This window comes from Pseudorasbora parva, chromosome 20, assembly GCF_024679245.1.
Source record: "Pseudorasbora parva isolate DD20220531a chromosome 20, ASM2467924v1, whole genome shotgun sequence".
In the NCBI taxonomy this organism is placed as follows: domain Eukaryota; kingdom Metazoa; phylum Chordata; class Actinopteri; order Cypriniformes; family Gobionidae; genus Pseudorasbora; species Pseudorasbora parva.
In genome coordinates this window covers 628,963-650,555 of record NC_090191.1, presented here as the reverse complement: position 1 = coordinate 650,555, position 21,593 = coordinate 628,963, and the positions used below count along the sequence as shown (strand labels likewise).

The window sequence follows — 21,593 nt, the reverse complement described above, 5'->3', positions numbered from 1 at the left end:
GTTAGGACTCTCCTCCTCGCGGCTCTCATGGTGCATAACGTTGTTAGCAACCTGTTCGTCACCACCGATATTAGGACTTTTCGACGTAATCTTTTTGGCTTTAGGCATTCTGTCTGATCCTTTCGAGAAATACTGATCTAAAGACATGGCACAATGACCATCTGACCGAGTAGAATGAATTCACTGAGTGAAAATATAAATTGATCGAATTACTTAACAGATGTCACAGGAGCTCGTCAAAAGACGCGTTAGCCCTACAATGCCATCTTCCTTCCCCCATCCTAATACTTTAAATTGTTTTCTATAACATGGGCTTTAAAGAAGGTCATGTGCTGTGTTTGCAAAGATCACGTATGACACCTCTTTAAACTAATTATTTATTGATAGAATTCAAATGGATAAAAAAATTAATTTCACATGATTTTATTCTTCCATAAATTATATGCACGGATATTACTCTTACCTGACACTGATATTGAAATCATTGTTGCGGCCTCTATGATTTGGCTTAATTTGTTTTTAAGAGAAGTGTAAGGATAATAAAACATCAGCATTTGGACAGTATTCTGCACTCATTTTGAAATTGAGATTTGACATCATCTGACATAAAATTAATGAATAAAATGTAATTGATCTCAGAGATGTGACTGTTGTGGTTCCTGGTCATAGCAGCACCAGTTGCTGCAGTTAATGAGGTGAATACTAATGACTTTGACATAGTCCCATTATTTATTTTTTTCCCATATTAAATGCCTATTGGCCTGCTGTGCACAGTTAGGCCGGGGACACACTGCAAGCGTGCCGTGAGCGTCTCGGCTGCGTGGCGTGTCCGTTTTTATTTCGGCTCCCATGTTAACCGGTTAGCGCTTGCATACTGCCTGTGTCAGCCACGCGGAAAACGCGTGCATGCTTCAAATAGAAGAGACGCCTATTTTTCACGTGACACGCGAGCGTGTTGGAAGCGTTTCTAGGCAAAACAACATAGGAAAAGATGTTTATATGCCATTTTGACACGAATACATATTAATAAATGACATTTTCATGTTTGAAAGTCTTTAGGTTAACATAAATGCAGATATAGGCCTACTTGTAATAATAAAAAACTACATAATTATCGATTTTGAAATATTAAACCTGTCAATACAGAACGAAATATTCTGTAGCCTATTTTGCCGTCAATACCATATATATGTATAGTCAATAGGCTACTGCCGACGTTGTCTTTGCTGTATCAATAGGCAATATATTTATATTTAACATAAAGTATAGGGCTTCCCAGCAGCAGCAGCGCCGCGTCAGACACGCTTCTGGTGTGCAAAGACAGAGAAAACGCCGCGCAGCCGCCCCGCGGCTGACACGCAGCAGAAACGCCACGCTTGCAGTGTGTCTCCGGCCTTAAGCTGATGCCACTGGGGTGGCGGTGCCCCCGGCTTGGGCCCGTCATCGCTGCTCGCAGCTTTAATTCTGTGTTATTGTTCGTTCAAGCACGAAAGAGAACTCGATCTTGGCGCTTCACATGACCCGCCTACTCTGATTTGATTGGTTTTCTCAAATATTTTGACATTGACGAGCGGTGACAGACCAATGAGGCTCAGATTTACACACACACACACACACTCAGACACACCCCTATGCTTCTGACGTGCGCTCTGCTCGGCGCGGCTGCGGCAGCAAATTGAAGAACTCAACACACAGACAGACTAAAAGACGGGACGAAGCCTATAAGCCTGCCGCCAGTTTCATATGTTTTAAAGGTTAATCGCATTTTTAGGGGGGCTGAGGCATAAGTTAAGGGGGGCTGAAGCCCCCCTAAAAAGGGCCTAGCGACGCCCATAGTCATTAATGACTCATCCTAATGTTCCACACCCATCTTCAGACACAGTTTAAGATATTATATATTTAGTCTGAGAGCGTATGCAAGTGTATGCACACTATACTGTCCATGTCCAGAAAGGGAATAAAAACATCATCACAGTAGTCCATATGAGACATCAGTGGGTTAATTAGAGTCTCTTGAAGCATCCAAAATACATTTGGGTCCAAAAATAACAAAAACTACGACTTTATTCAGCATTGGCTTCTCTTCCAGGTTTGTTTTTAAACCTCAAATAAAGATTCAAACAGTTATGAATCAGTGTATTGATTCATGATTCGGATCACCAATGTCACGTGATTACAGCAGTTTGACACGCGATCCGAACTAACTAACTGATGTCTCATATGGACTACTTTGATGATGTTTTTATTCCCTTTCTGGACATGGAGAGTAAAGTGTGCATACACTTAGATACGCTGTCAGACTAAATATAAAATATCTTAAAAGATGAAGATGAACGGGGGTGAGACGGTGAGTCATTAATGACATACATTTCATTTTTGGGTGAACTAACCCTTTAAATACTCAGCTGTATGTGGACACCTTTTTTGGGTAGAAATGCATATTGCATTTTTTTTGTTGCAAATAAAACTCTCACAGTCCATATAACTACTGTAGTTGTAGCTAATTTTAATATATAAATTCAGTTAAATCATCGAACATTTGTATGTCTTGCCAGTGACTTGCTTGACATAAAGAGCGACTTGACTTGACTTGATTGTCACAACAAATGACTTGGAATGACTTGCGACTTGAAGGTTAAGACTTGAGACTTGCTTGTGACTTGCACATGTGTGACTTACTCCCACCTCTGCTAATAAGAAATAGGCTATTTTCTACACTGGTTTTGAGGCTCTCTCCTGAACACTGGGTTTTGATGGGCGTGCCGCAATGGAGCCTTGGAAGTAAACGCCCACGGCTAGGATTGGAGAAGATTTGCATATTTAATGAGCTTCAGCTCCAATGTCAGTTCACACGAGGGATTGTTTTGAAAGCGGCAACCGGAATAATTCTGATAGGGCTCGCAAAACATCTGAGCTGGAATTTCATTAAAAATAAAGTTCAACCACTCATTCCTAATATTAGGATCGGAAGGAAGCTTATGCAGCGACTCCGTTCTTCCACAATATCTTGCTATCTTCCTCAGCTTGTTTATTGCTGCTGGCTAGCTTGATCCAATGAGTCGGTGGGCAGAGCTAATGAACTACACGTGCTTATTATTCTGGAGAGGCGGTGTTTCGTCGTGCACTGACGTCAGTACCACAATCGTTTTCTGGGCACTGGTGTCTATAAAAGCTTTTCTTTTACTAACAAGGAAGTTTTCAGCTCTGAAACTTACAGGATAATCTTATATTACCATGACCTTTTATATATCAAAAGCTCATGGGAAAGTTGATTTCTCAATTCATCACCCCTTTAAATAACTCGTCATTTAGTTTATAATGGCCGCTTGTGACTATATTTTATTAACTTTTTTTTAAACATTTATTTTTATAAAGTGCCTGATAACAGCTAAACCGTTTTCTTCATGTCCAGCAGCGGTGAGTCAGTGAAGGACGATGGCATCTGCAGATCAGCATCGTGACACAATAGATGAGCCGGAGGAAGACAAGAAAGGTAATGAAGGAAAGAATAGCAGTAATGTTAAAGTTGTCCTTTAGGAAATGTGATTAATCTCTGACTCTGTTCCAGTAGAGATGAGCAGCAGGGCTCACACTGGAGTCTGTGTTGATCTGAAAGCTCAGACGGGAGCCAATGTAAATGCTCCTGTACTCGCTGGAAACAACATCAGAGGCCCAGTGATCTTCAACTACAACACTGCAGGACATGCAGGACACGGTACTGTCGCTATAGCTGTGCTTCAGTGGTGTAATGTAACAAATAATAATACTCTGTTACAGTACTTGAGTATTTTTTCGAGAATCTATTTGAGGTTACAAGATTTATTCTTTATTCTGATTTCAAAATGCTTGCTTTGACGTTTGTAATACATACACTGACGTGTCTTGTCCGCCTGCCGAGCTGATGTTCACTACTATAATGAATATGAAGATAACTATTTAATCACCAAGAGAAATTCCTGACTTTAATCGAATAACAATTTACATGCTTAGGACATTTGTGTTGTAAGAATGTACAGATATAAAAAGATATAAGCTTCAGAAAAACAGTGTCTCCTTTAGGTAGTGCTTTCTCAGTAGAAGCTGTACTTTACATGAGTTTTCTGTTAACTTTTACTCACCTACATTTCCTAAATATAATGTATACTTTAACGCTGATACATTTTCTCAAAGCATATCCATTACTTACTACAAAATAAAGTCGGCAGAACACAGACTGCAAGCAAGCATGTGCTTGCTCGATGATTTCATTGTCCGTTGCTGCACTGTAAAAAAAAGAAAAAAGAAAAAATCAGTTACCTGGTTGCCTTAAAATGTTGAGTTCATTAAAATATAAAATTTGAGTAAATACAATAAAAAAATTTGAGAATCGACAACCTTTATTCAATTATTATTGTTAACGCTTTAGATTACAGCCCGGAAAGTACCGGTACTTCATAATTTAAGTGAATTTACAGCATTATTTCCAGTAATTATAGTGTAACTATAAAGTAAGTATGTGTAGGTATATGGGAACAAGTAAGGGATAATGTCCACCCAGCCGGTTGTTATCGCAGAATAAACCCCTCCAGAGTGATCAGGACCCCGACGCGAAGCGGAGCGTCACTCTGAAGGGGTTTATTCTGAGATAACAACCGGCTGGGTGGACATTATCCCGCTTATTACACGCCTACTAGTCTCAAATAAATAATTATTAGACACAAAATATTGTCTTGAGATTAAATATTTTATTAGCTCTTACCCAAAGCTTCCGCGGAGAAAAACAGTTCCAGACTGCTTTGAGCCTTTTGTGCTAAATGTTGAGAATGAATGCTGAAAGGGTTAGTTCACCCATAAATAAACCAAGCCTCTGATTTACTCACCCTCAAGTCATTATAGGTGTTTATGACATTCTTCTGTCAGACAAATACAATCAGAGTTATATTTAAAAAGTCCAGGCTAACGTTAATCCCAGCAGTAGTTGGAGCTGTGTTTGAAGTCCATAAAAAATGCAGCTGTCCGTCAAATAAAGTGCTCCACGCGGCTCCAATGGGTTAATAGAGCCTTCTGATTCCAATCGATGCGTTTGTGTAAGAAAAATATCCATATTTAAAACTTTATAAAGGAAACCCGCCTTGAAGTCTTTCATTGTAACTCATGGCTGTTACAAGATGGCGCCAGCATTAAGCACAGAAGTAGTACCGGTCAAGATAACTCGTAGCGCCCGGATGAGCGGTTGTTAGCTGGGAATAACATACCGCTGGAATGCCCGATTGACCAATCAGAATCAAGTATTTCACAGAGCAGAGTAATATTAGGGGAATAAAGGGGTAACTATCAGGCAAATTACCAAACTATTTCCACTGAGGCAACAAGGTTGAGAACCCAAGTGTACTTTATTGAAAACTTAACATAACTCATAATATAAAACAAAGACTTGAACAAACTTGACTAGACATAAACAGACTTAGCTTAGACTCACCACCCATGGGTTACAACATACAATAACAGACAAAGACTATAGCAAACATGAGGGCTTAAATACACAAGGGCTAATGACACGACAAGGGACACCAGTGAACAATGATCAACTCATAAACCAATGACAACATGACACAGGAACACATGAGGTCATAGAGTCACATGACAATAGAACACAAGACAAAACCAGGAAGTGCACGACAAAACACGACAGTGAACATGATAAACTTAAAAAACCTGATCCTCGTTTTGTTCCTCTTCTTTTTCGTCCTTGCCACAAATGAATCTTAAGAAGAAAATCCCACATGTCTCTAGCTAGTATTCTGTAAATGTTACACTGAAAATACAGTACAAGCAGAAATGTCCTCACCGTTTACTCGTCTTTTACCCTCATGCCATCCGAGATGTATATGACTTTATTCTAAATAAAGAAAAAAGTCATATACATAAATAAATAATCTCTGCTAATGAAAACTCATTTGGGTTTCGAAGAGTTAAGGCATCAAACAGCACATACAGTAATATATACAGTAATCGATACGAACCCAATGGATGAATCAATGTCTTCTGAAGTTAAACGATAAGTGTTTATAAGAAAAATAACAATATTTTTTTAAAAAATGTAACTATAGACTATATCGCTTCCGACCAGCAGTCATCTGCGTGTGTATGCGAGGGTTGATTTCACGCTTGACGTAACTTGAAGCGTGACGTGTGCACGCCGAAAAACTCTGGTCATGCGGATGTCTGATGCTGTCGTTTTTTAAATTATTTTTTTATGCTGACAACACTATACAAACAATAACATAATACATGATAATAACAATTAGAAACAAACAAGACTAAAAGACAAGATGCCAGTTCTCGCCTGTGTTTTAGATGAAATGCGCATGAGAACGTCATGAAAGCTTGAAGCGTCTCATGCACGCACTGGTCACAGCTGATCGGATATGAAACAATTACTAAATTATGACAGCCTTTCTTGGAGTAATACTTTTTCTTTAAATAAATAATAATGCTAAATTTCAAAAGACATGGGATTCCTCTTAAAGCTACACTGTGTAACTTTTTTAGTTTATTCTTAGCTAAAAACACTTAGTTCTTTCAAAAATATATGTGCTCATTAATGTATATTTACTTCTTTCAAGTAATAAAGTATTCTCGTAAGTTTATAATATACCATTGGAAACACATACGGGTGAGAGGTTCGAATGCCGGTCGCCATGTTGCTCCTCCATCTTGAAAGTACAGTAGCCAAAGAGGGACATACCCATAAATTCAAGCTTCGCCTTTCATGTTTTAACACTCGATGGCACCGTGCCGAATGTGAAGAGGGGGATTGCCGTGTTAATCTTGGACTAAATCGGCCACCGTAGGAGTTAAAATGAAATCAGAATTGAGAGGAACAGAAACTATTATTCACTATTCATATACCATTTCAACCGCTAGATGGGGGGAAATATCACACAGTGTAGCTTTAAGATCCATCAATGGAAATAACGAAAAAGAAGAAGAGGAACAAGAAAAGAAAGAGAAAGGGACAAAACATGCCTCTTTCTGTCAGGATGTTATCTTTTGAAATTAAAAGTTTATTTTAAAAGAAGAAGAAGAAGAAGAAGAAGAAGAAGAAGTGTCTCTAAGTTTCTTTTCAAATAAATATGTCTGAGTGATATCAGATTGTATTTGTGTTTTTATTGTACTTACCCTGTAATTACATGAAACAAGAGGGGAACAATAGCCACTTTAACTTACACATTCATACTTACCCCGTAACTACACAGATAATTACCCCTTAATTAAACAATACTTACAGTATAAATGATTTGTTAATTTTCCTGATAGTCAAATGTTACATATTGTTCCCTTATACCTACAAGTAGGCTACTTACTTTATAGTTACACTATAATTACTGAAAGTTATGCTGTAAATTATTATGCAGTACTTTCCGGGCCGCAATCTAAAGCATTGCCATATTATTAAAAGATTTTGTAAGCATATTGGATAATTGTGTGCGTTTTATTTGTGATGATGCAGTGAAACATGGCAAATTGTGCCATTTTCATGATTTATCAAAAATGTTTATGTGGTTCAGATACAATCATATTTTGAGTTTCTATTTATTAAACCAATATATTCATTGTATCAACTTTTTAGTTTATGAAAATGTTTAATTTCAATAAACTAAAAATTAAGGCAACCAGGTTACTTACTTTTTTAAGTTAAACCAACAAAACATTTTCACAGCGTGTAGTGTCTGACACTTGAGGCTTTGCTTTGTGCTGCACAGAGCAGACACTTCAAAATCAGATTTAAATTATAGACAACAAACCAGTGTGTTATACACTACAGTACATGTTTTTGTGACAATTCTGTTCTGTTTTTGTTTTTTTTTCGTTTCTATATTAGATCTCATTAGTTGCTATGTTGTCTGATTAGTTAATGAAGGCGCGTGTTTGCTCTATTTTTAGAGTCTTGGTTTTGAGTGTGTTTCTTGAACGAATTTAAAAACTAAAGGCAATGTCCATTAATTTCAATGTAAAGTTGAATATTCCAATCCATTTATTGTGTGTTCTTTCCAAACCAAACAAAAGCACACACAAAAAAACAACAACGAAAGATTAGTTCATTTAACCATTTCATCAGCCTATCCATTCAGGTACATCACATACAGTCAAAAAGTTTGTTTGACCTTCTTTGCACACACTTCTATGCTGGATTGACAACATAAATGCATTGTGCACCCTCTAGTGGTGTGAAAGAAAATGACATAGACTCATTAATGGCTCCAACAGTTAATGTCTGCCCAGCTGTTCCTGTTTAGTGTCCTCGGTTACTGTGTGTATTCATACACCTCATTCTGTTCAGTTCTCGTCGGTTATTGTTTGTCTGAATGTGGTTGTGAACCTTCTGAGTTTGTTATATTGATTAAATTCTTTGCATCTATCAATGTCTCCTTTATCATGTGCTTTCTAAGCCATTAACCCGTGACAGTTTTCCTATCACTGTAAAGTAATTCATCTGTTGACTAGATGCTTCATTAATGCTGTCGAGGCTGAGAGGATGCCAACATTAGTTCCTCAAGCTGTTAAAACAATGTGACAAAAACACAAGCAAGCCAGATATAAATGTTTAATGTCATGGCTTTTTTTTTTTTACCATCTTTTTGCATTAGTTTATATCCAGCTGGATATTTAAAGCTTGTGACATGAGAACGAAAACTGTTTTGTCATGCAGCCGACAGAAACGTACATCAGAAATGCATTCAATCAAAGTCCCTTTATATAAAGTCGTTGATTCGATTTCAGTTTTATCGTCACTGTAACATATTTTGATTAGATAATTGTCAAGTGTTCTAAAATAAAAGTGTGAAAGTATACATATATTGTGTCTAATTTCAATGCTGTCTATGGTCTGCATCTACGTAGCTGTGGGAAGAATCGCCACTAACTAACGTGAATGTGACAGAATTATTTCACAGTTGGAAATAACAAATATGGAATATAACCTTGAACAACGAAAAACAGGAACAAGCTGGCTAGAAATAAGAGGAAAAGAAACATACAAGGAGTTGTTTTCACTGCAGTTATGGAAAAATACAAAAGAGGCTACATGACATTTCAATCATACATATTCTCTATAGTGGCTGAACATAATGAAGTGAATGGTGACTTATATAACACTCAAGAGAATAAAGGGAGGACTGTATTAGGCTGCTAAATCTCACTATTCATTCTATGGTCACGTTTTTCATAGGCAAACAAGCTTTAGCTTCAGTAATTTATTTTTGTATATCTGTATATTGTTCTCATTTGTTTCTTTCTCCTCTCTCCCAGAGACAGCAGAGAAACACGCAGAGAAACTCACAGAAGAGCAAGGTACAGTCTCAACAGTGTTCACACTAATAGACATGAGCGCCAGGTTTTCAGCTTTTATTCAGTTACACATCTGTTACTGTTAGTCTGTTTATTTTCACCCGTTATCTTCATTCACTGTTTGTCAGGAACGTGATCTGGTTATTGCTCAGTGTCAGTCTGTACTAGTCTGTTTAAAGTGTTTCAGAAATGATTTAAACAGGTTGGAAGTATTTTGAATTTGGACACCAGTCCAGGGGCCTAATGTACAGAATTAATGGGCATTAATGTAAGAACAGAGGTTAACTGTGAGCAGTAAACCTTATATACAAGAACTAGAGCATTCACTGCCAGTTGTTCCTCCAACCATGTCTTCTGTACTGAGTTTACATATTAGGCATTACAAAAAATATGATGCTTGGATGACAATTCTGATTTTAATGCTTAAGGGTATTCCCTTCCACATGTATAATATATTTATCAAGATGAATTATAGTGAATAATATGGAAGATCTGAGGCCTTGGGCTGTAATACTTTCAACAGTAATTTATTTACAATATGCTGAATCAATTTTCTGATCATCAGATAATGCTGATGTGAAAGCTTTGTCATTTATTTACTTACACCAATCTTTTATAACAGAGGATTTGATTCAGAAAAAATTCTTGGAAACTCACAAAACCAAGATGAAGAAGAATGCAGAGCGTATTTTTGAGTGCAAGAAAGAAAATGACGTGAATCTCAAGGCTGTTTACACAGAACTGTTCATCACAGAGGGGGATATGAAAGATGTTAATCAGGAACATGAGACTATGAAGATTGATGATGCTTTCAATAACAAACAAAAAACAACACATGACAAACCAATCCAATGCAATGATATAGTTACATTATTAAAGGAAAAGAATGAGGAGAAGATTGTGCTGACTAAGGGAGTCGCTGGCATCGGAAAAACTGTCTCTGTGCAGAAATTCATCCTGGACTGGGCAGAAGGAACAGCCAATCAGGATATAGACTGTGTGTTCCTGCTTCCATTCCGAGAGATTAACATAATGACAAATGAAGATTTTAGTCTCCATGAGCTTCTGCTGGAATTTTATTCTGAACTGGAGGGTCTGGAGAAATCAAATTTATATAAAAAACGCAAGCTAGCATTTATATTTGATGGACTTGATGAGAGTCATCTGCCTTTGAATTTTGAAAGCAGAACATTGAACACCGCTGAGAAAAGATCATCTGTAGATGTGCTGTTCACAAGTCTGGTCAAAGGGAAGCTGCTTCCATCAGCTCTCGTCTGGGTGACCTCACGACCAGCAGCAGCCAATCAGATCCCTCCTCAGTATGTGGGTTTGTTCACAGAGGTGCGAGGATTCACTGACCAACAGAAGGAGGAGTACTTCAAAAAGAGATTCACAGATGAGACTCAGGCCTCCAGAATCATCTCGCACATTAAGACGACTCGTAGTCTCTACATCATGTGCCATATTCCTGTGTTCTGCTGGATCACGGCCACAGTACTTCAGAATATTCTCATTACAAACAATACAGAGAACATCAGCACAACACTCACTGAAATGTACATACACTTCCTGCGGATACAGATGGACATGAAGAGCCAGAAATATGATGGAAAAGCAGAAAGAGGACAAAAAAAGCTCTTAAAGTCAAACAGAAAAATGATATTAAAGTTAGCCAAGCTAGCTTTTGAACAGCTGAAGAAGGAAAACATTGTGTTCTATGAGAAAGACCTGAAAGCATGTGGTATTGATGTGAGTAAAGACACTGAGTTCACAGGAATGATTGCTGAGATCTTTAAGAAGGAACATGGACTTTATGAAAAAAAGGTCTTCTACTTTGTGCATCTGAGTGTTCAAGAGTTCCTCGCTGCAGTGTATGTGTTCCTCTGCTACCTGAACAAGAACACGCAGGAGCTTCAGTTTTTCTTTGAAAAAACTACAGTCATACAAAAGTTACAGTTCTTCTTTAGAAATGTCAAATTTCATGACTTAACAAGGAGGGCCACTGACAAAGCAATGCAGAGTCAGAGAGGACATCTGGACCTGTTCCTGCGGTTTCTGATGGGAATTTCACTGGAATCCAGTCAAAATCTGCTCAAAGGCCTCTTCACACACACTAAAGACACCAGAGAGAGCATCACAAAAACAACTGAATACATTAAACAAGAACTACACATGGACATCTCAGATGAAGCTTCAGTCAACCTATTCTACTGCTTACTTGAGCTCCAGGATCATTCATTATATGAGGAAATCCAGAGATACATCAGTTCAGATGCACATACAGGAAGAAAACTCTCATCTTCAATGTGCACGGTGCTGGCCTATGTACTGCTGATGTCAGAGAAGGTGCTGGACGAGTTCAACCCAAAGAGGTTCACGTCATCACAAGCTGACTACACAAAACTCCTTCCAGCTGTAAGATGCTGCAGAAAAGCCCTGTGAGTAATTTCACTGATCACTGTTTAATCAAGTTTAACTCTACATGGCTAAACAACTGAATGTCAAAATATTGTGTGAAATGTCTGGCTGATTATGCAAAACACTGACCATCAGAAAATAATTTGGGTTAATGTTCTGTTTTGGCAGATTTGACGGCTGTGGTCTTGATGAAACATGCTGTGAAACTGTATCTTCAGCTCTACAATCATCAGACTCCCATCTGAAAGAGTTAGACCTGAGTAGCAATCACCTGAAGGATTCAGGAGTAAAGCTTCTTTCGGATGGACTGAAGAGTGCGCACTGTCGACTGAACATACTGAGGTTTGACATTCATTCTTTTACTATGTTAAAATATGTGGATGAATAGCTTTTTCATAACTGACAAGCAGACATTTTCCCCAGTCTATATTGTAGTATGAATACATCAGTGGCGTTTTCTCCAAGAAAAAAAGGCAGATAAGCTGGTTTCATATTTCACAAGAAAGACCATGCATGAATGAGAAAATAAAGTGTGGGACATCCTTTCTTTTAAAGAGAGTTATTAAGCACAATAAACCACAGAAAAGATCTCAATACATTACTTGTGCTGACTGACACAAAGCCGAAAAGCTTGCACAGAAAGATGCCTCGCAGACACCATGAAATCCGAAATATTATTTTTTACAATTAAAAACTGAAAGCGTCTGTTTAGTACTTCGTGAATCAGATTTGACCTCGCTTTGCCAATTTCACCTTCACTCTTGACTAAACGATGGTGGAAGATCTGGTTTTAAAGCAACATGTAAATTCCACCTATTCCGCAATATTTTGCATGCTTACCCAATGCTAATAGGGAACATGCAGAGGATTAGTTTTGTTTTTCTAGTCGTTGTTAAAGGGATAGTTCACTTTGAAATTAAATTTTGATATGTTTTAGCTTACCTCATGGGCATCCGAGATGTAGGAGTATTTGTTTCCCCAGTAGTTTCAATTTTGATCATTTTAGGTCAAACCGTTCTTGTCTGTGCCTCACATAATGCAGGTCTATGGTCACCACCTCAAAGAGCATACACACCATTACGTTCGACTGATCCGAGGGCGCGCGTGCATGTTTCCTGTGGTGTACAAGAGGTAAAAACGATATAAATACTGTTCGTTTTCTCACGCAAACCACTCGTTTCGTGTCTTAGGCCATCAGTGTGTACTTACGATGGGGGATTGTTTAATTTGGACTTCTCTGTGTATGCTCTTTGAGGTGGTCACCATAGACCTGCATTATGTGAGGCACAGACAAGAACGGTTTGACCTAAAATGATCAAAATTGAAACTACTGGGGAAACAAATACTCCTACATCTCGGATGCCCATGAGGTTAGCTAAAACATCAAAATTTAATTTCAAAGTGAACTATCCCCCATTCAATAACCCACCATTAACCCACCATTCAAGCAATTGCTGCTTATTTAAAATCGAAATTAAAGTGTTTCACAAAATGTGTCCAGTGGCACAGAGCAGAGTGAGCATTTTCAGTTACAGTGCATCCGGAAAATATTCACAGAGCTTTAGTTATTCCACCTTTTGTTATGTTACAGCCTTATTCCAAAATGGATTAAATTCATTATTTTTTACCTCATTTTAACAAACAATAACTCATAATGACAACATGAAAGAAGTTGGTTTGACATTTTTACAAATTTATTAAATATATATATTTTTAAAATCACACACACACGCACACGCACACGCACACGCACACACACACACACACACACACACAAAAATCACATATACATAATAATTCACAGCCTTTGCTTGATATAGGGATGTCCCCGATTAAGGATTTAGACATTCAAATCAGAATTGTCGAATCTCTCTATGGTCGACTGATAGTCGAATCATCTGTGTGTGTGTGTGAATGGGTTGGGAGGGGCACGAGACACTAGTCAGCAGGAGGGTAAAACTATTTTTATTTTCCTTTACACTAGGGGTGGGCGGAATGACCAAAAAATCATTTAACGGAATAATTTTATTTCACGGTAGCGGTATATATCACAGAATAATAATTTTTCAGGTAAATCAACAAAAGGGACTTTCTTAATATATTGAATACCACTTTAAAAATAAAGAAGAGGCTCTCTCATCTTATTTTATTATTTTTTCTTTTATTTAGAGCATTAGTAGTGAATGCGTGAACTTTTAGATCAACCTCACCATAACAATAAATAGGCCACGTGTGTAGTTTAAAGAGAACAGACTTTTTATTAATATCAGAACAGATTATTAATACTTTCTCAGAGCATTGAAATAAATAAATAAATTAATTAAATAAATATAACTTCAGTAACATAAAACAAATTTTGCAGAAAGTATAAAAATATAAATATTTGGGGAACATGTCAGAATCTAAACACTCCATTGTAATGGCTTGCATTATTTCTTTACATCTGCGTGAGGTTTTGTCATATGGAGTGCCTCTGGTAAATGATTCGGCCAAACTAGTGTTTGTTTTTTGCTTTTAGCACCAGAGGTTGATGGAACACCTGATGCGGAGCGCATCTGTTGGCTTTCATTGTATTCTTTGACATGCTTTGGCATCATCTTTAGATGATAAAACAAGTTACTCGTGCTACCGTGGCTAACGGTTACATTCGCGTGACAGTTTGCAAATCACATTTTTCTGCTCTTTGTCAGCCTTTGTAAACCCAAACCAAGTCCATACCACTGATTTCGTGCCTCGTTTCACAACAAGTTCCTCCTCCTGCTGCTCAGGATTGGTTTGTGGGATTTCTTTATCAGCATGCTTATCTTTCTCCATGTTTTTTTTCTTATATATGCTTATGTGAAACTTCTCAGTTGTTCTCACGTCCCGGTGCGCAACATGTGAGGTTAACCACGCCCACTATTTTAAACTTCACGGTAACAACAGAATAGAAAAATCTGTAACGGTAGACATTTTATTCTGTGGTCACGGAATATACCGTCATACCGCCCAACCCTACTTTACACACTGCACACAGCAACAACTTTTAATAAAGCGACCAAAACTGCCTGCCAACTGACAAACGAACTGACAATGGCTTTCTTATTTAGGTTAAAATAAAAGGTAATGTGGCGCACAAACTGCGATCCAGTGTGGCCAAGTCCGCGGTTTTCATGCGGAATTGGGCTACTTTAACACAGTTTTGAGTTGCAATTGGGCGGATTTTGTTGTGAAAACCTGGCAACCCCGTCAAGGGCTCTCCTCTTTTTCTTAGGGTCATTGTGCTGTTGAAAGATGAACCTTCGCTCCAGTCTGAGCGCTCTGGAGCAGGTTTTCATCAAGGATGTCTCTGTACATTGTTGCATTCATCTTTCCCTCGATCCTGACTAGTCTCCCAGTACCTGTAGCTGAAAAACATCCCCACAGCATGATGCTGCCACCACCATGCTTCACTGTAGGGATGGTAATGGCCAGGTGATGAGCGGTGCCTGGTTTCCTCCAGACATGACGCTTACCATTCAGGCCAAAGATTAAATCAGTCCTGTTTTCATTAAATAATTCTTACAGTCTGTTTCACTGAACATGGTTTCATCTCATAATAACACTTTTAAAACATGTTCTGTTTTCTTGTGCATTTGATTATTATAGTAGCTTTATTTTCATTTCATCAGTCAAATCCTCTACACACCGTGCTCAGAGGATCGTATTACTTCTGGTTCTTGCCTGTCCTTAGTAGGATAGATTCAGTGTGTTGATAACTTTAGAACCGCTGTGACCATTGAGTCAGTGAGTTGAACTGTGTCAGTTCACAAATGCACAGATGAGTTATAAACATAACTCTCAGGAGTTGACCTTGATTTATTTGTGCTTATTTAAGTTCTTCATAACATTTTAATGGCTAAAGCAGGGTGGGGAACATTGATCCAGAAGGGCCACTCTCTTCCAGAGTTTAGCTCCAACGCTGAAAAAAAAAAACACTCATCTGCCTGTAACTTTAGTAATCCTGAAGACCCTGATTAGGGTTGGAGCTAAACTCTGCAAGAGAGTAACCCTTCTGGACCAACGTTCCCACCCCTGGGCCTGAATACACTGTGTTAAGCGCAAATATGCAGCCCAGGGGCCTCATGTATAAAATAGTTGATTTTATCCTAAAAGTATGTACTGTACACACAAAAGCTAGATTTTGTATATGTACAAACGTTTTTAGATTTATAAAACCATGCATACACCAGAACCTGTGCAAAATTACCTTTTTAAAACTGCAGAAGATTGTGCGGTGCATCTCCACCCAGTCTTCTCCCTGAATTAACCATATATGGAGCGTACGCCTAGTTTTACTATGCATACTGTCATCTGCATATCATTTCCATGCACATTCCCATCCACATTGTGATACCATGTTTAAGACATTAGGAAAATATGAGCTATAGACTACTGTCACCGAAGTCCACTTAAGGAAAGTTGAACCTATGTGCAGTTTTATTGCATACAATCCAAACTTGGACTTAACTTGACTGACACGCATGAACTTACCAACAGTAGAATTACACAAACAATTCTAGACAAGAGACAGTGGAAACATGAGGCCTATTTATACACGCAAGACTAATGAGCAAACAAGGGACACCGGTGTGTTGGACATCCGCTGCGGCTGGAAACATGCGATCGGTGAGAGTAGCCGAGTGCAGGCGGGGAGGAGCTGCAAACGGAGACGTGAAGTCGGACACTTTCTGCTTCCCACAGTGACGCTTAAGCTATATTTGCATACTTTATCACAGCGGAAGTTAAATAAATCCAATATTTCTCAAATACACATTATACATTAAGAAGACCTTTCCATTCAATACTTTATGTTTTGCTTAATAAAGTGTCTGTTTGGACTAAAATAAAGTTCAACATATAAACCTACACTATCAATGAAGTGTGGTATAAAGTTTTTATCAGTTTTAGTTTGATAAGCATGCCAATATAACATCACGACAACATGAAAAGAGGTTTTAATGTTATAAATATATGATTTGTGAGCATTAGTGTAACATAAGGATTCAGAATGAACACAAAACACGTGATCGCTGTTATGCGGTGATTCCAGCCAATCGTTGCTCAGCCGTGTCGTCATCAGAGCTCGTGCAGCCACCCTTGAGAATCTGCAGCGGCAGATTTTCTTTTGAACTGCAGTCTAATAAAAGTTAAGCATTAAATATTGTAGCTTATGTAGGCTATAACTGCACTTGTTTCGAGTAATGTTATTGTACATTATTGTACACTATTTTCTTTCCCTTGACACGGTCAATGCTAGCCTGGCTCTTCCCTCCTACGTACTTCTGCTCAATTTTCATTTTCCTTCAGTACTACGTCTGGGACTGCTGTGTAGTCTTAGGTTTTCTCCGAACAAATTTTTACCGGTCCAATCAGCGAACAGAGGGAGTGGCTGAGAAAGATGACGTTGATGTAGTTCAGTAATGGCGGCGGAGAAAGATGCAAACTAAACCATTCATTGCATTGTGGCAGCGCTGCCGAATATCCAGAAGTTAAAGCCGGAGCAATAACAGTCTTTGCTGGGGTTTGTTGGTGGCCATGATGTTGTGGCCCTCTAACAGGGTAAATTCGGGAAAAGTTTGATTTCCCAGATCGCTTCGTTAGTGATGAAGGAGTCGGCTGAAGCTATTCGGACGGTAACTGTTTCTCGTGGGGTCGGAAGGTATTGCCATCATTTAAGTTACAGGGACTGGCCAGTTATTTTATTGCCGTCCGTCTCTCACCACCCGCATAAAAATCCCTGGCTGAGTTACCGACTGCTTTTGACAAACGCAAGGTCGTGTTGATGTAATAGCTGTCCGAATCCACATCTCTGAGTTTTCAACAATATATCACTTCAAAATTCACTGTTTGTAATCATTTTTGACCACTGCAGAACACCATACGGTTGCTTTGCTGTTATTAGGATGCATTTCTAGACTTGTATTTCCTTAAAATGCTGGCAAGTATTTAGAAGAGCAATATGTTTCATCACCGCTCAAACAAATTAAAATAAAAGCACTTAAACATTTGAATTGGTCCATTATTTATAGCAGCATTTATTATCATACCAAGCATATGACATTTTATTTACAGCATACAATGATGTTATGGACCACGTGTGCACCGCGTTCCCGATCACAGAACTCTCGTCTCCACCATGACGTGAATAAATCACAATCCGAATGCACGAGTTTTAGGTTTTATCCTATAGTTTTATTACTGAGGTGGCATGCACATGTGCACTTTTATTTTGGCGGATTTCCATGAGTGAAACAGGCGAAGGGCGCATGACATACGTCACGACCAAACGATAGCGATTGGTTACGGCAGATCCAGAGTGGCTCAGGGCAGATCCAATTTTTTTAAACTTAAACAGAGTACCCGCCTTCGCGGAAATAAACCCTTGTCAATGGAGAGTGGCCAGACTCTATGTACAAATGAAATGTACGAGAGTCTGGTAAAACCAGGCTAGGTCAATGCCACCACAAAATGCATTTAGATAGTTTGCATGCATTTACGTTATTACTCACCCACCCAATGGGGGGCTAAAATAACTGAACGTTATAGTTTGAATGAAGATTGCGAACATTTCCAGTGCTATCTTAAAAAATTAATTTACACGCTATCAAGCGTTAGCGCTAATTACGGCCAGAATTAAGGCCCGTCAGATATACTTGAGGTAAAAACGTTAACGGTAGACAAATTTTATCTTACCTTATCAATGTTCCTTGTTGTTCTGTCTCAGAGCCTGGCTGGATGGGTCTGAAAAAATTAACAATTTTAAGCTATTTCAATGGGAAAATACACATTAAACGAACAACACTAATGTTATACTTTTTTCAGTGTACATTATCAATCCTGAATTGGGATATTACCCGCTACAACGGCAATAATATCAATTTTATGTTCACTGTTTGTGAGCTTAGGTAACACAATCGATCAGTTTGAGGCAGTAACTTATAAACACATAGCCAAAGACACGTGTATAGATGAAAAAGGTAAACAAAAGTTTATTGGACTATTCTAAACACACAGAAAATAACAAAAACACACATTCATACAGTTGAGGGATGTTTGTTAATGGAAAGGAGTGAAGTCCCAATGATTTCTTAGCCACAACCTGAGAATCAATATACTAGCAGGTCAACCTTAGTTTGTTCGCTTAGATATGATTTTTACCAGTTCAGCCAGAATGAAGAGTCATGTACTTGCGTTTGAATGCTCTTACAAGCATGGGTTCCTCTTAGCACGGCGTTGCTCAGCTGGTGGTCAGTTGTTGTGGTCAGAGGGACAAATAGTTGGTTTTGTGGGGTGAAAAGCCGGATCCTGGATGGCGTTAGCTGGTTGCTACGCGACGGGCATGTCTGTGGTACCACTGCGCGGACTCCAAGAAGTTTTTTACAGTGAGGTTCAGACGGAGTTTTGGAGTGTGGTGATGAAGAGCTCTGGGTAGCTCGGAGGACGCTGCGTGTAGGCAGGAAAGGTCCGCATGATCAATCAATCAACTTTATTTCTATAGCGCTTTTACAATCACGATTGTGTCAAAGCAGCTTCACAGTGTCAAACAGGATAATATTGCGACAAAATTAGATTTGGCTGTACAGTCGTACTGGAGAAAACAGTGATGTTATCAGCTTATTTTAATTTATCATATAGCGACAATGTTGGCAGATCAGTATTATAGTTTATAGAATTAAATAAGACTTCATTCATACATTTAATTTGTATAATAAGTTGAATAACTTTAATCATATTTTTAGTGTCCCCAACTGAGCAAGCCAAGCCAAAGGCGACAGTTGCAAGGAACCAAAACTCCATCAGGGCGTGATGGAGAAAAATAAACCTTGGGAGAAACCAGACTCAGTCGGGGTGCCAGTTCTCCTCTGGCCTATTAACACACCGTGGAGGATTATTATTCTGGCAACCTTACAGGTCAGAAATCATATTAGATCGGAATATTCAAAATTTCAGGGTATCATGGAAGAGACAGATTTATTTAGGATGGGGCGTCGGTTACACAAGAGTGTGAATACATGAAAGATCGGCGTTATTACACCGGAGACGGGTTTTGAGCATGTTGTGCCAGTGAGGAAAATTCGGAGGAAACACCATTTGACACTCCAGGATGCGTTGGTCATGTCCAGGGAGGTTTTTTTTGTGAAGATAAAAATATGCATGTGAAACATTCTCGTTGCAGTGGTCGCAAAACCGCCGAGCTCTCTTTCTCGTATTATTATCAACAGGTGGTTGTCCTTCCATGTTGATAGATAATTATGTCCAGCATTATATTTTTGCACCAAATTAAAGATACACCTGCGACGCGTCATACCGAGGGCGTGGTTTGAGTGGGGATTAGCAAGCAAACGGCACGCGCCAAAGAGGGGGCGTTTTGAGGTTTGAAATCAACCACTCACAATAAAGGTGGGGACGAGGCGCGTAGTGTATTGTTTCATGCGCGCGAAAGTTGAAACCTCCGCATTGTTTCCGGAAGTGCAGAGAACGGATAGTTGTTTTTTTGTGGTGTTTGTTTGAGATTTGGAATCGATCATTTTCGACAGATTTAACATGGAGAGTAAAAGGAACCTTAGTTTTTCTACTCCACTGAACAAAGGAGGACAAGCAGCCTCAAGCTCAAGCCCAGTTACTGTGAATGCCTTGATGAAGCAGCTGATCTCCGGCCAGAGTGCTATATCTCGTCAGCTTACTACTTTAATATCTGCACAGCATGAACGGGCCGATCTTCTCCAAGAGGCTCTCCAGCGTCTTTATTCTCTCGAGCAAAAGTATGAGCAGCACGGACTAACTTACAGGAAGAGCCTAACAACATTGTGAAAAGATTTAAAAGGGCACGTAACGTGAGGTAAGTTCAGTTATTGTTATATAATGTGCCTGTAAACCAAAGTTGGCTTACAATTAACGTTAGCCTAATAACGTTATGTGTTTTGTCTCCAGCGGTTACTTTGATGGCCATCTTATTCAAACTTGAAAATATTGTGGTTCTTGCAGATTGTGAATCCGTTTAAACGCATTTTAATTTCAAACTTTACAGGAATCTGTAAGGTGCCTTTGTGTGAAACCCAATTCAGAGAACAACCCACACAAATACGATCCACAAACTGGGTAAGACTGCTTATTGTATACTGTAAATGTTAGGTTAACCTACTTCTAATGTCATATGGATTTGAAATGCCAAAACTGAATTTCATTAATTATAACTGCAACTTTCCCCCCCAGAATAGTCATCACACAACCTCGCTTTGACCATTTTCCTTTGAAGAATTAAGTACAACTTTTACAGATGTTGACCCTGAATGTGTAAAAGGTAATCTTAAAGATTGTATGATTTTTTTAAAGTAATTTTATATTAACATTTAACATGTGTGCTTTGTTTTGCTTACTTTTATTGGTATTACAATTATTCATGATTTATTTAGCAGGTTGCAAGACATATTGAGACTCCGCGGAGGAAGTATTCTGTGGCTCAGCCTGAAAAGGCCCAAAAAATACACACTATGAAGAACATGGCAAAGAACCGTCAAAGAAAGTGAAGGGTAAGTTAAGAAACTTGCTAAGCATTTATTTTCTCTTTAGGAGATATGATTTTGTCAATATTGTGATTAAACTTATACATTAAACCCAAAACTTTGATCAAATCTGAGTGTGACATAACCATACTCATTAGTGAATAATGCAAATTGCATGTCAACTGGAGTGAAGAGTTCTGCTCATGTCATGTGAGCACCTTCCTGCGATTAAGACCTTACTCTTAGAATACATAGTTGCATTATTGTTGCACATGTAAACACAGTCTGTGTTTTAGTGGTTAAATTACTGTCATGTTTTGC

General features: G+C 38.6%; 1 protein-coding gene across 1 annotated transcript in view; it reads left to right on the top strand.

Moving 5' to 3' along the window:
- The window catches only part of LOC137049938 (NACHT, LRR and PYD domains-containing protein 3-like), a 112,766-nt gene that overhangs the window by 34,010 nt on the left and 57,163 nt on the right, over positions 1-21,593 (top strand). Inside the window, exons 2-6 of the mRNA XM_067428681.1 lie at positions 3,416-3,493; positions 3,569-3,715; positions 9,292-9,333; positions 9,953-11,768; positions 11,917-12,090. Coding sequence (XP_067284782.1) covers positions 3,436-3,493; positions 3,569-3,715; positions 9,292-9,333; positions 9,953-11,768; positions 11,917-12,090 — 2,237 coding nt within the window. The 5' untranslated portion in view covers positions 3,416-3,435. The remainder of the gene's footprint in view (positions 1-3,415; positions 3,494-3,568; positions 3,716-9,291; positions 9,334-9,952; positions 11,769-11,916; positions 12,091-21,593) is intronic.